Below are 12,836 nucleotides of genomic sequence, written 5' to 3'. Positions count from 1 at the left end.
GGCTATTCTTTCTAACAGCAAAACTATAACACCAGAATGTTTTACAGACATGATAAGTAAAAAACTAAAACTGAAATTCTGTCTCTCTCTGGTTCTCCAATAAGCATATGTGCTTCTATTTACATAGATGTTAAAATACTGAAAATAGTGTTGTTCAAGGGTATATGTATAATCTACAGAGATATCAAACCTTTGGGACTATTTATTCTTAATTCCCACTCATTCTAGATATAAGTTTGCCCATCTGTCTCTTTAAATGGCATGAATAAAGCATAAGTGACATTTAGTAAAGACCATAATCATATTTTATATTATCTTGCCAACAGCACTAGACATCAAAGCCCCACCTGTTTTATGAAGTTTTTTTGTTTTGTTGTTGTCGTTTTTGAGACGGAGTCTTGCTCTGTCACCAGGCTGGAGTGCAGTGGCGCAATCTCGACTCACTGCAACCTCCGCTTCCCAGGTTCAAGCAATTCTCCTGCCTCAGCCTCCCGAGTAGCTGGGATTACAGGCACCTGCCACCACACCCAGCTAATTTTTGTATTTTCAGTAGAGATGGGGGTTTCACCATGTTGGTCAGGCTGGTCTCGATCTCGTGACCTCATGATCTACCTGCCTTGGCCTCCCAAAGTGCTGGGATTACAGGCATGAGCCACCACGCCCGGCCGTTGTTTTTCTTTGAGACGGAGTATCGCTCTTGTTGCCCAGGCTGGCGTGCAGTGGTGTGATCTTGGCTCACTGCAACCTCAGCCTCCCTGGTTCAAGAGATTCTCCTGCCTCAGCCTCCCAAGTAGCTAGGATTATAGGCATGCGCCACCTCGCCTGGCTAATTTTGTATTTTTAGTAGAGATGGGTGGTGGGGGGGGGGTGGGGGGGTGGGGGGGGGGTTCTCCATGTTGGTCAGGCTGGTCTTGAACTCCTGACCTCAGGTGATGCACCCACCTCAGCCTCCCAAAGTGCTGGGATTACAGGCGTGAGCCACCACACCCGGCTTTTATGAAGTTTTAATTGGCCTTTTGAACACAGCAAATTCCAATATTCCTGTTTCATATACAGGTTCACACAATTAAGACAATTTGTGTCACCACCAGGCTGTTGTTATAAACAGGTGTTTTGTTTTTAGTTTTTTAACACTCTCTTGCTTGCAATCAAATGAGGTTTTTGAAAGAAAGAAAAAAGTTATATTCTACATATATTCTACGCTGGGCCTTTGACTTTCTAGATTGTACCTGTTCGTGGAACTGCAGCTGGAAGGAAATCATTCACTAGAAAATCCACAAACACCATGTGCATGTCAACGGAACCACCCTCATTCTGGCCACGCTCCTCCAAGGCAGAAAGCATGACAGAACTCCAGGCATTTATTTAACACTAGAATAAACATGGCTATTTTAGCACCGAGACTGAAGGTTGGGAGGTAACAAGGAAAAAACCTACACACTTGATTAGAATACAGAACTCTCATCAGCAGGCCTTTCCTGACTAAGTGCTCGGGCTAGGGTCTCCCCAGGGCAGATGACCCCACAGAGAAGTCTGATGCAGGCTGCTGGGGAACCTCAGCTAAAGAACTAGAGCTTCTGCCCGTTTTCCAAGGGGCACCCCCAGCTCTTCCCTAGGGTCTGGGCTTACACAGATGGCCTACTCACTGCTGCTTGAATTTCCTACCCAAAGGTGCTTTTTCACCTGGGGACACATGGAATTTTGAAATCAACCACATCACTACTGCTTTAGCTTTGGTCATTAACTTCACAGCCAAGTTTAGAGCCCGATTCTGGGACATGTGTGAGAATCTATAGTCTGCACACACATTTGCAGAGCCTCCCCAGTGCACTGGCTAGATTACCAACATTCCTCAGAACTGAGGTTTTGAAAACATTTCCTAATGTACTGTAATGTATGAGTGGACAAGCAACTGCCAATCACTGTAAAATAAAGCAAAGACTAAATGTACAACCAAAGAGTAAGCACCCCGGCCCGGCGCAGCGGCTCACATTGTCATCCCAGCCCTGTGGGAGGCTGAGGTGGGAGGATCACTTGAGCCCCAGACTTTGAGACCAGCCTGGACAACACAGGAAGACCCTGTTTCAACAAAAAACACACATAAAATTAGTCAGGCGTGGTGGTGTGCACCTGCAGCCCCAGCTACTCGGGAGGCTGAGGTGGGAGGATCACTCAGTCCAGAAGGTTGAGGCCACAGTGAGCTGTGATCACACCAGTGTACTCCAGCCTGGGCAACAGAATGAGACCCTGTCTCCAAAAAAATAAAAGGGGGGCTGGGCGTGGAGGCCCAGCACTTTGGGAGGCCGAGGCAGGTGGATCACTTGAGGCCAGAAGCCAGATCAGCCTGGCCAACATGGCAAAACCCTGTCTCTACTAAAAATATAATTAGTCAGGCGTAGTGGTGGTGCGCGCCTGTGGTCCCAGCTACGTGGGAGGTTGAGGCACAAGAATCCCTTGAACCTGGGAGGCGGAGGCTGCAGTGAGCCGAGATCACGCCACTGCACCACTCCAGCCTGGGTGATAGGTCTCAAAAAAAAAAAAAAAAAAAAAATGGAGTGAGGCCAATGGAAAACATAAAAATAGTTTTGGAATATTTTTCTACTTACTTATTTTTTATTTTCTATTTCTATGAAATGATATGCCTGAGATTTGTTTCAAAATAACAGTGGGAGCTGCTTGAGGGTAAGTGATAGAGAAAAGAATAATCCTTGCAGCTGGCTGGGTGACTACGTGGAGTACCTACGTTCCTCTCTCTACTTTTGTATATTCCTGACATTCTCCATGATGAAAAGTCAACATTTTTTCATTTCATAAAACAACATTCTGCCCTCTGGCAGATGAGGCTCTGTGACCTAGTCACACCCAGAGGGAGAGGCCACTCCCACACCACCCTGGGAAAGTGAGGCCATGCCCACAGAGCCACTATCACCTGTCCCAGGACTGCTCCTGAGGCTACTCATGACTTTTTTCCCATTAGGGAGTCATTTCTCTGTCCTCAGTACCAGCAGAAGCAAGCTACTCTTGACCAAGGTCTGACCGACCTGAGTGCACTTTAACCCCACGGTCACACGGCTCTAGTGCCCAGGGCTGGCTGACAGCGTGGAATAGATGTGCTGTCAGGCCCAGACCCCCAGGCATCTTGATGTCTGTAGCCCACCCCGGCCCAGCCTCTGTTCTGTTCTCTTCTCCAGTGGCGGCCACTATGCAACACCCCCGGCCTCCTCCTCAGCACCTACTACCAGCTTCCAACCTGCTGCACACACTGGCTGTGTGTCTGCAGGCTGTCTGCCTCCCACCCCCTGCCCATGACCATAAAGGCAGGGGCTCTTGTCACTGTTGAATCGTCGGCACCTAAGAGTGCCTGGCAGGTAGTGGGCACTCAAATATGTGATAAATGTGTACAGCTGTTTTTTCTCCTATTGGATGCATTTCTTGTAGTGCTCAGAATTCTTGCTGAAATGAAGTATATCTGAAGTAGGACCTTTTTGAAAAGCATATGGCAATATGTATTGAAAATCTTTAAAGTCCAGGTAGAAAAAGTATTTTTTAAGTGGACTATGATTTACACACAAAGATTCATGTAGTGGAATTTGTAATGTGAAAACAGATGGTCAAGAACACAAGAGCTGAGTAAATAATTCTGCCTTCACCGCTTGCCATACACATGGCTGACCCTAACTTCCCCAAGGGTACCTTGGTTTCCTCACCTGTAAAATGGGGATAATAAGAGAATCAACCTCCCAGTGCTGTTGTGCGGATTACGGTAAGTTACCGTGCATAAAATACATCTACCTTTAGAAAGGCATCCACACACAGCACTGGATGACTGTCAGTTTTTATTACTATACAGCTGGCCCTTGAACAATGTGGGGGTTAGGGGGTTCTGAACCCCTACAGATGCAGTTAAGAATCTGTGTATAACTTTTGGAGACAGAGTCCACTTGCGTCGCCCAGGCTGGTGTGCAGTGGCACAGTCTCGGCTCACCGCAGTCTCAACCTCCCGAGCTCAGGTGATCCCCTAACCTCAGCCTCCTGCGTAGCTGGGACTACAGGTGCATGCCACCACGTCCAGCTATTTTTTTTTTTTTTAGTAGAGACGGGATTTTGCCACGTTGCCCTGGCTGGTCTCGCACTCCTGGACTCAAGTGATCCTCACGCCTTTGCCTCCCAAAGACCTAGGATTGCAGGTGTGAGCCACTGTACCTGGCCCATGTATAACTTTTGACTCCCCCAAAACTGACTACTCATAGCCTATTGTTGACCAGAAGACTTATCAATAATATAAACATAAAAGTCGATTAAAACACATTTTGTGTATTATATACTATAACCTTAAAATAAAGCTAGAGAAAATGTTATTAAGAAAATCGTGGCTGGGTGCAGTGGTTCACACCTGTAATCCCAGTACTTTGGGAGGCTGAGGTGGGTGGATCACTTGAGGTCAAGAGTTCGAGACCAGCCTGGCCAACATGGTGAAACCCCATCTCTACCAAAAATACAAAAAATAGCCGGGCATGCTGGTGGGCACCTGTAATCCCAGCTACTCGAGAGGCTGAACTGCTTGAACCTGGAAGGCAGAGGTTGCAGTGAACCTAGATCACACCACTGCACTCCAGCCTGGGTGACAGCGCGAGACTCCGTCTCAAAAAAAAAAGAAAAGAAAATCCTAAGAAAGGGAAAATTTACTATTCATTGAGTGGAAGTGGACTGACCATCACAAAGATCTTCATCTCCACCCTCTTCACACCGAGCAGGCTGAGGAGGAGGAAGAGAAGGGGCGGGTCTTTGTGTCTCTGGTGTGGAAGACATGGAGGAGGTGGAAGGGAGGCAGGAGAGGCAGGCACATTCAGTGTAACTTCATGGAAGTACATCATAATTTCTGTCTGCTTTACTTTTTAGTTTCTCTAAAAATGTTTCTATCAGTGCCAGTCCTTCTTCCACCATTTCCTTTAGTTTCAGTGCATATCGCAGAAGAGTCTATGTCATAAAAGAAGTCAAATGCAGTCTTGAATAATCAGGACCCTTCTGCCAAACTGTCTGCTGTCAACTTGCTTTCTGGCGCTGTCTCTTTTACATATTCTTCCTCATCATCTGGTGCTGGGTTGGAAGCACTCATCTCCATCAGGTCGTCTGTAGTTAATTCCTCTGGAGTGGTGTCTATTAGCTCCTGAATTTCTCAAGATCCGTATCTTGCACTCTTCATCTCCTGCCTTTGTTTGCCATATCCACAGTCTCTTTCATGATTTCCTTAACTGGCTCTGTTGTAAATCCTGTGAAGTCAGGCACAACACTTCCACCCTTCATCGCCCACCTTTGCCATATCCATAACTCTTTCATGATTTCCTTGACTGGCTCTGTTATAAATCCTGTGAAGTCAGGCCAACATCTGGACACCATTTTCTCTGGCGGGAATTTGTTTCAGGCTCGGTAGCTTTCATGGCCTTTTCTGTAGCAATGACGGTGTCTTCAATGGTAAAATCCTTGCAGGATTTTCATGATATTCTTTCTTGTAGTTCTCTTCCACAGCATCCAATCCTTTCCATTGAATACTGTGCATAATGAGGCTTAAAGGTCCTTGTAACTCTCTGATCCAGAGGCTGAAAAGAGATGCTGTGTTTGGGGTCAAGCAGACCACATCAATACCATTGGTGTTAACTCAAGAGGTTCTGGGTGGCCAGGAGCATTGTCCAATACCAACAGAACTTTAAAAGGTAGTCCCTTACTAACAAGGTACTTCCTGACTTCAGAGACAAAGCCTTGATGAAACCACAATAGAGTTCTTGCTGCCCAGGCCTTCTTGTACAATCAAGCAACTGGCAGCTGGTGTTTCTCTTTTCCTTTCAAGACCTGGGCTTAGCAGCTTTACAGATAAGGGCAGTCCTGATCATAAATCTGATTGCATTTGCACAGAACAGCAGACCTAGCCTGTCCCTTCCTGCCTTAAATTCTGGGGCTTACTTCTCTCCTTTTCGGCATTTTTTTACAGAATAGGGTACTTTCATCTGCATTACAAACCTGTTCAGGCAGACATCCTTTCTCCTTGATGATTTTCTTTTTATAATGCTTTATTTTTTGTAGAGATAGGTGAGGGGCTGTCTTGCTATGTTGCCCAGACTGGTCTTGAACTCCTGGCCTCAAGCGATGCTCCAGCCTTGGGCTCCCAAAGTGCTAAGATTACAGGCATGAGCCACCACACCTGGCCTCTCTGGTGATTTTTCTTAATGGCGTCTGGGAACTCATCTGCTGCTTCTTGGTCAGCTGAAGCTATTCCTCCTAGATATTCCTCCTAGTTATCTAGATATTTTTAAAACCCAAGTCACTTTCTAAAACCACCAAATCATCTTTTGTTGGCATTAAATTCTCCAGCTTTAGAACCTTCACCTTCTTTCTGCTTTGTCACATAATGACTTCACCTTTTCTCAAATCATGTTAGAGTCTGTATGTATGCTTTTCTTGCAGCAATCCTGCAAACACATCAAAGCTGCATTCTAAATATGAGATGAAAGGTATTTTGCAAAAAGTGAAGGTTTTCCCGCCTGCTGGTATAGCTGCAGTGACAGTTTCACAAATTTCTTTCCCTCTTTTTTTTTTTTTTTTTTACAACGGCCCTTACACTGGATTCATTTATCTTGAAATGGCGGGCAACTGCAGCTGCAGACAGAAATCTGTAAGACATATCAAGGAACTCAGCCTTTTCTTCTAATGCCATAACTTTTCTCTGCTTCTTGGGAGACTTCCAGCATCACTAGTGGCATTGTGTATGGGTCCCGCGGTGCTACTCGAGGTTTACAGTATTGCACCAAACACGTTGAAAAATACCAGAGATCACGTTTCACTGGGCTATGCAACTGACTGGAGGAATGAGCTGGTGCCACGGAGGTGATCGGTGTCACACAGTATTTTAAATGGGCACTTGCAACACTTGGGCTCACTGCAGTAGCAACGAGCAGTGACCAGGAAATTTTACAGCAGCACAGAATGGACTACAGTTAGTTTCGTGCAATTATGATTCAATACTGCATCTTTACGTTCGCGTTTCTCTTGACAGAGAATGACACCACATACAGTCTGGGTTAGTGTAAGTTTTGATAGATTTTAACCTCTTATAATAGATTTGTGTATATTTCATGGTTGTAAATGGTAAAATAGACTAGTATGTATGTATATTTAATGCATTCAGGACATATTTAACTTTTTCTGAATTTTTTTTCAATATTTCTAGGTTATGCATTTCATCTGTAAGTTTTTTCAAATTGTTGCAAATTTCCAAAAAAATTTTCCAGTGCATTTATTGAAAAAAAGTTGCATAAAAGTGGCCCACAAAGTTCAATCCCATGTTGTTCACGGGTCAGCTGTACTTGTGTTGTTGTTACCTACAATTCAACGGAACACTATACAGCCATTAACAACATGCTTGCAAATACTCGTCAAAGACCTTCGGAAAATGCCTAGAACGGGATGTTAAACGAGCATACGCAGCCAGGGTCAAAGTTCTGTATACACCATGGTCACCAATATTATTTTTTTAAACTGTAAATGTGTACATATTGATTTCCCTAAATAAAAGAGAGTGCTTATCTCTGGGTAGGGGCATTAAGAAAAGTGAGACTGTCTGTTTCAAGTCCTAAAAAAGGGAAATGTGAAGGGTAAAGAGGACTGGCCCAAAGATACGAGAGAAACTACATGGGACTGCACAGTCTGCCCTACACATCATCTGTGTGCCTGGAGGTGATCCCACCAGGGGGGCATCTCGCTTCTGTGCTGGGCACCTGGCTGCCTCCACTTGCTCATGGGGGTGCTCCAAGAAGCCTTCTCAGAGGCCCCAAGTGGGGTCAAGCCCCTCCTCTGAGTCCCCACAGCCCTCTAAACCTTCTATCCCAGCCCTGTCACAGCCACCACCCTTTGTGGCTCATCTGCAGATGTCCCCATCCCTGGTGCAGTCCTGGCAGGCAGGGTACTAATTGCTTGCTGACTGAACGAGCGGCCTTCGGGAGGCCTTGGAGAAGACTTCGCAAAATGCACGGGGCACAGCCCCCACCTCAAGGCGGCACGGGAGCACCCCACACAAGATACAAACGGCACCAACAGACTCAGGGAGAGAGAGCACTTCCGCCTGGAGGTCACCGCCCTTCAGTCAGTTTAACTAGAAGGTTCTGCAAAGTCTAGTTTCATCTCTCTTTTTCTCTTCTCTAATTTCAGAGCACTTAGATTAATGTGAAGGTTTACTATCAGCATGTCTGCTTGACCTATACAAAGAGACACATTCATTACAGCAATTCCCACTGGGAGCTAAGCCATGCTGAGATCAAGGGCATGCGTAATAAAGACGGTACCTCTAACTGAGTTTGTGGTCCATACATGTCCCAGATTTTTCTTCTTCGGACATCAATCCCTCTGCCTGGATGCTGAAAAAATTAATTTTAGAAATCAAAGGTTAAGCTTAGTACTTCATAATAAGTTAGCAAGAACACATTAAAGCTCTGCAGGCACTGCCAGCAGGACAAAGGGCAAGAGGAGAGCTTCCTGCCAGCAACTCATACCCCTCCTGATGTGTCCAGCGCACCAGGTGCCATTACCCCATGATACGATGGCCAGCTTAGCCACTTCCTGCTAGTGGCAACAGCTGGAACCTGCAGCCCAGTCTGGTGGTACCAAGCTGATTTTCTTCCTGCTGTACTGTACAGTACTGTACTGATGGGCTGCACATATTTGCCTATGCCTCTAAGAGCTTGGAATGGTTGTTACAATGCCCTATTTCAAGTGTGTCATTAGCATTCGTGGATGGCACCAGAATTTCTCAGCTGTCTAAAACAGACACCCACACCCCTGCAAGGCAGGTAAGAAGGTGTACTGTGCTAATGGTCATTATGAGTCTTCAAGATGGGACATGGAGTTGAGTGACCACAGTGGCCTTTAGTGTGGGAACATTTCCAGGGCCAGTGCCCCAGGGAGCACACCTGAGAATGTGAGCCAATTCTCTGCTCTCAGTCAAGGTCAGCTGCCGGCTCTTCTTGCACCTTGGCCACACTCATTGGCTCTCATAGGGCAAACATATTTATTCCAAGCCTGCAGAAGAAGAGGGGTGCACGAGACACCTCCCAGCTATCTCCAGGTACCGGCTTCCAAGCTGCCACCTGATACGCTACCACCCCCACAACCAGCTTATAGGTATTATGATTAGAAACTCATTCTTTAATAACACACTTGAAGCATTGTAACAACCATTTCAAGCTCTTACAGGTGTAGGCAAATATGTGCAGCCTATCAGTACAGTACTATACAGTACAGCAGGAAGAAAATCAGTTTGGTACCAAGACTGGGCTGCAGGTTCCAGCTGTTGCCCCATAGCAGGAAGTGACTAAGCAGGCCATCATATCATGGGGTAATGGCACCTGATGCGCTGGACGCACCAGGAGGGGTATGAGTTGCTGGCAGGAAGCTCCAGGCACAAGACACCCACCCCTACTGACCCTGCTACCTGGGCAGGTGCCACTCTCAGCCCAAGAGTGCTTTCACTGCCATCAGCTGAACATCCTAGAAAATGAGGGCAAAACCCAGTACCACACTGTTCCATACTGTAGTCTGTGTATACATGACTGGCTGTCCGAGCCAGAACCGAAGCTTCTCTTATTTGTTTTTATTTTTTTGCAGAGACAGGGTTTCACTATGTTGCCCAGGCTGGTCTCAAACTCCTGGGCTCAAGTGATCCATTCACCTTGGCCACCCAAGTGCTGGGATTGCAGGTGTGAGCCCCATGCCTGGCCAAAAGCTTCTCAAGTGCAGAACCTGCCTTGCTTTTTATCTCCCTCCAGCTCCTTGAGATGGTGAGTTTCAAAAGAAAAATCTGACAGCAAAAAAACATCCATACTACTCAAAGCCTGTCATTTTATAGGTCCATGCCGGGGCCTGGGGACTTCCTCTTAGGTCCAATGAGATCACCACGTTTCCCTAGTTTTAGGAGCTGTTTGTTTATCAAATTAACAGAAATTTATAAGTCTCTACCTACTCTGATAGCTGGCTGACTCCAAATCCAGGCTGTATCAGCAGAAAAAGATGTCAGTGAACCCTCTGCCTGACTTTAGCAAACTCTGGACAAGTTACCAGAAAAGGTGATGGAGCCGGGCCTTACCCCCTCACTGCTCAGGATGTGGACCAGGAGGCCATTTCCACATCCCAGGTCCACAAAGGACTGCCTGGCAGTTAGTCCCCTCTCAGCCCTTTCTTCTTCCCATAGAATCTAAGTGAAGAGAAAAACAAAACAAAGTCAGGTGGTAATTCACTCTACGCAAGAATAATTCAGACACAAACTGAACTCTGAGTGAAAGGAAACTGGAAATTATCTACACTAAACATTTTTTTTTTCTTTTTTTGAGATGGAGTATTGCTCTTGCCGCCCAGGCTGGAGTGCAATGATGCAATCTCGGCTCACTGCAACCTCTGCCTCCTGGGTTCAAGCAATTCTCCTGCCTCAGCCTCCCCAGTAGCTGGAACTATGGGCACCTGCCACCACGCTTGGCTAATTTTGTATTTTAAGTAGAGATGGGGTTTCACCATGTTGGCCAGGCTGGTCTCAAACTCCTGACCTCAAGTGATCCGCCCACCTCGGCCTCCCAAAGTGCTGGGAATTACAGGCGTGAGCCACCAAACCCAGCCTACTCTAAATATTCTTCTAGATAAGTAAACCAAGACAATTAAATCAGACAGCATGTCCAAATGTAGCCAGCTAGCGAGCCAGCTGAGGAAAGGGCTAGAAGGTTCTAAGCCAGGGCCGGAAGACACGCGTTCCTCAGTGCTTCCCTGTGCCAGCCGGCACCTCCACGATGACTGCTGAGTGTGGACATACAGTTCCGCCTTCAGGTCAAGTTTGAACCCGCGGTCAAGTTTCAACCCACACTTGTTGTACACACGTCAAAAGGACCACATGAAGTCAAACCATTACATGGGTAACCAACCTTGGCCAGCAGAACTGTGAGCACCAGCAGTTATGGATTTGGAAAATGTCCTTCACTACTGGGAGCATCTGCCTGTAGCAACCTCCACCCACTCCAGAGAAGCTGAGGTCGCTTACACCCTTACCAGCAGGTATGCTGCGATAGCCACATCTTCATACACGAACTTCTCAGGATCAGTGACTTCAGGCCACACCTAAAACAGTTTCAAGAGCAAATGTAAATTGTTCGGTTTCCCCACCATTTCCCAATACTTAAGTATCCCTATAAAGCATAAATCAAACTGGACTAATCATGCACTAAAATAGGAAATATAAGCTCAAAGGTAGGAATTCACAACTGGTTTCTTACAATAAAAGATTTACATAAAGAAACAAGGCATGCCAAGAACAATGCAATCCAAAGCAAGATTTCACAATCAACAAAATGTACCTAAGGCATTTAGCTGAGGCAGTGGACATAGAAGAAACACTTAGCTACACTGTGCTCACTGTCTATGCAGATAAGGGCAACGAACAAGGAAACTAGGTGCGGGAGTGAAACTAGGGCAGGGAAAGCCGCGAGCCACGAACTAGGAGACCAGTGCTCCAGCCCCTGGTCCATCAGTGGCTGCTGTCGCCCTACCTGTCAAACAGGGATAAAGCCCATGCCTCAACTAACACACAGGATAATCAAGGTGCTCTGAAAACTGTAAAGCACTAGCTGTGCAAAAACGAGCTCTCATTATTAAAATTAGTCATGTTCAGAACCGGCATTAGGCAAAAGAGGAAAAACCAATGGCCAATGTTGAAAGTTGCAATTTCTATTTCCAGTCACAGTGCCTTAGACAATACAGATGAACCATCTCACTAGAAACAATTCCAAAAGCTGGAAAAACATAAAAAGTACCTTCTGGACAGTACTAAATAGCTAACAAGATGGCAAAGGACCACGAGGCCAGGATGTGGGAGGGAGCCCAGCCTCAGTCAGCCAACCCCAGGGACCCACAGGTGCTTCAGCAATAATGAAAGGTCACAGCTTTAAGCCTGTGACCTTTGGGGTGCTTTTGTTACAGAGCAAGAGGTGACTGATTAAAAAAATATGTGGAAGCTGGGCACAGGGGCTCATGCCTGTAATCCCAGCACTTTAGGCGGCCAAAGCAGGCAGAACACTTGAGCCCAGGAATTCGAGAACAGCCTGGGAAACATGGCAAAACTTTGTCTCTACAAAAAACACAAAAAATTAGCCAGGCATGGTAGCACGCGCCTGTGGTCCCAGCTACTAGGGAGGTTGAGCTGGGAGAATCGCTTGAGCCCAGGAGGTTGAGTCTTCAGTGAGCCGAGATTGCACCACTGCACTCCAGCCTAGGCGACAGAGTGAGATCCTGTCTCAAAAAAAAAACCAAAAAAAAACAAAAACAAAAAAACCATGGAAATGACAAATTGTGGTTACTCCCAGGAGGGGGAGGAAGATGGGAACTAAGAAGAATAGTAAGTAGCTTTGACTCTACCAGCAATGCCTTCTGCCTTAAGCTGGGCATAAACACACAGATGTATTCGGGGAACCCACCCCCAATTTGGGGTCCCTGACTTCCTGCAACACAGATGTTTCTTGTTATACTGTTTTTACGTCTTAGATAGAAAATTTAAGCACACGTTATCATGAAACGTATCTCCTTTTGGGAGCTCTTTTGTACTTTAACTTTTCATATATTTTCTTAAAATATATTTAAGTTTATACAAAGAATTATGGTAATTTAGCCATTTTTTTTCAAGATTCCATTACTTTTTAATTAAATATTTCCCTTTAGGTCTCTTGAAAACAAATAATATACAAGTAAAGATCGATCCTTTTCCATTATAATATCTGTCTATGTTTTTATTGTGTGCACCCCTAAGTATGTCAAAG

General features: G+C 45.8%; 1 protein-coding gene across 2 annotated transcripts in view; it reads right to left on the bottom strand.

Annotated features, from left to right (window-relative positions):
• TRMT44 (tRNA methyltransferase 44 homolog) overlaps positions 1–12,836 on the bottom strand; it is a 35,844-nt gene that overhangs the window by 13,527 nt on the left and 9,481 nt on the right. For both annotated transcript variants that reach the window (XM_030801275.1, XM_030801276.1), the window contains exons 4-6: positions 11,077–11,145; positions 10,130–10,237; positions 8,334–8,405 (exon numbers count right to left, since the gene is read on the bottom strand). In XM_030801275.1, coding sequence (XP_030657135.1) covers positions 8,334–8,405; positions 10,130–10,237; positions 11,077–11,145 — 249 coding nt within the window. The remainder of the gene's footprint in view (positions 1–8,333; positions 8,406–10,129; positions 10,238–11,076; positions 11,146–12,836) is intronic.

Source organism: Nomascus leucogenys, chromosome 20 (assembly GCF_006542625.1).
Source record: "Nomascus leucogenys isolate Asia chromosome 20, Asia_NLE_v1, whole genome shotgun sequence".
Lineage (NCBI taxonomy): Eukaryota > Metazoa > Chordata > Mammalia > Primates > Hylobatidae > Nomascus > Nomascus leucogenys.
The sequence above is the reverse complement of the archived record's forward strand: the minus strand, read 5'-3'. Positions and strand labels throughout refer to the sequence as shown.